This window comes from Nicotiana sylvestris, chromosome 11, assembly GCF_000393655.2.
Source record: "Nicotiana sylvestris chromosome 11, ASM39365v2, whole genome shotgun sequence".
Taxonomy (NCBI): domain Eukaryota; kingdom Viridiplantae; phylum Streptophyta; class Magnoliopsida; order Solanales; family Solanaceae; genus Nicotiana; species Nicotiana sylvestris.
The window spans coordinates 92,167,878-92,169,302 of NC_091067.1; the positions used below are offsets into that span (position 1 = coordinate 92,167,878).

Below are 1,425 nucleotides of genomic sequence, written 5' to 3' on the forward strand. Positions count from 1 at the left end.
ATCTTTCTCAAAATCTTTTTGATGTTCTTATTTGCTGCTTCAACGGCACTGTTGGCTTTGGAACGATAAGGGGTAGAGTTCCGATGTGTTATCTTGAACTGTTCACATACCTCCCTCATCAAATGACTATTCAAATTTGCAGCATTATCCGTAATGATAGTTGCATGAATACCAAAACGGCAGATGAGGTTAGAGTGCACGAAGTCTACCACAACTTTTTTGGTGACAGATTTGAGAGTAATTGCTTCAACCCACTTCGTGAAATAGTCGATGGCGACCAATATGAATCTATGCCCATTTGAGGCTTTTGGCTCGATTGGCCCAATGACGTCCATGCCCCAGGCAACGAATGGCCAAGGCACTGAAATGGGATGCAGTTTTGTGGGCGGTGCATGAATTAGATCCCCGTGCACCTGACACTAATGACACTTCCAAACAAAGCTAAAATAGCCTTTTTCCATGGTCATCCAATAATAGCCCGCTCGGAGGATTTTCTTTGCCAAAACATACCCGTTTATGTGGGGTCCGCACACTCCTGCGTATACTTCATACATGATTCTTCCGGCCTCTTCAGTGTCAACACATCTCAACAAATTGAGATTTGGAGTCCTTTTGTACAAAACATCACTGCTCAAGAAAAAACCACTTGCTTGTCGTCTAATGGTTCTCTGTTGGCTTGCTCAGGGTATTCTTTAATTTTCAGAAATCTCTTAATGTCATGATACCATGGCTGGATATTTGGTTCTGCCTCAACCGTATTGCAGTAACCATGCTTTTCCCGGATTTGGATTTCCAAAGGATCAATGTAGGCATTGCCTGTGTATGGCAGCATCGAGGCCAAAGTAGCAAGTGCATCAGCTAATTCATTGTGACAACGAGGGATCTACCTGAACTCTATTAACTTAAATCGCTTGCCAAGATCTTCCACATGTTTCCTATAAGGAATAAGCTTGACATCTCGGGTTTCCCATTCTCCTTGAGCTTGTCGGATAATTAAATCTAAGTCTCCCATGATTATCAATTCTTTGACATCTTGGTCGATTGCCATGTTCTTACCCATAATGCAGGCTTCATACTCGGTGGTGTTGTTTGTGCAAAAAAACCGAAGCCGGGTTGTGGCTGGATAATACTGGCCGGTGGGAGAGATCAAGATTTCCCCAATTCCAATGCCTTTTACGTTTATCGCCCCATCAAAACATTTTCAAAGCATGGGTGTCTTCAGATATTGCCTCAACTGAATTTACCTCTTCATCTGGGAAGTAAGTGCTCAAAGGTTGGTATCCATCATCAACCGGGTTCTCAGCCAAATGATCTGCTATCACCTGGGCTTTCATTGCCGTGCGAGTGACGTAGACTATGTCAAACTCCGTGAGCAAGATCTGCCACTTTGCTAATCTCCCAGTGGCCATTGGTTTCTGAAATATG

The 1,425-nt window shown here is 43.4% G+C and overlaps 1 protein-coding gene across 1 annotated transcript; it reads right to left on the reverse strand.

Annotated features, from left to right (window-relative positions):
• Positions 1-631: 631 nt before the first annotated feature.
• Positions 632-1,048, reverse strand: LOC138881327 (uncharacterized). Its single transcript, XM_070161542.1, has 2 exons — positions 916-1,048; positions 632-816 (listed from the first exon to the last, which is right to left on the reverse strand). The coding sequence occupies exons 1-2, from the start codon at positions 1,046-1,048 to the stop codon at positions 632-634; spliced, it is 318 nt and encodes a 105-aa protein (XP_070017643.1).
• Positions 1,049-1,425: the final 377 nt, after the last annotated feature.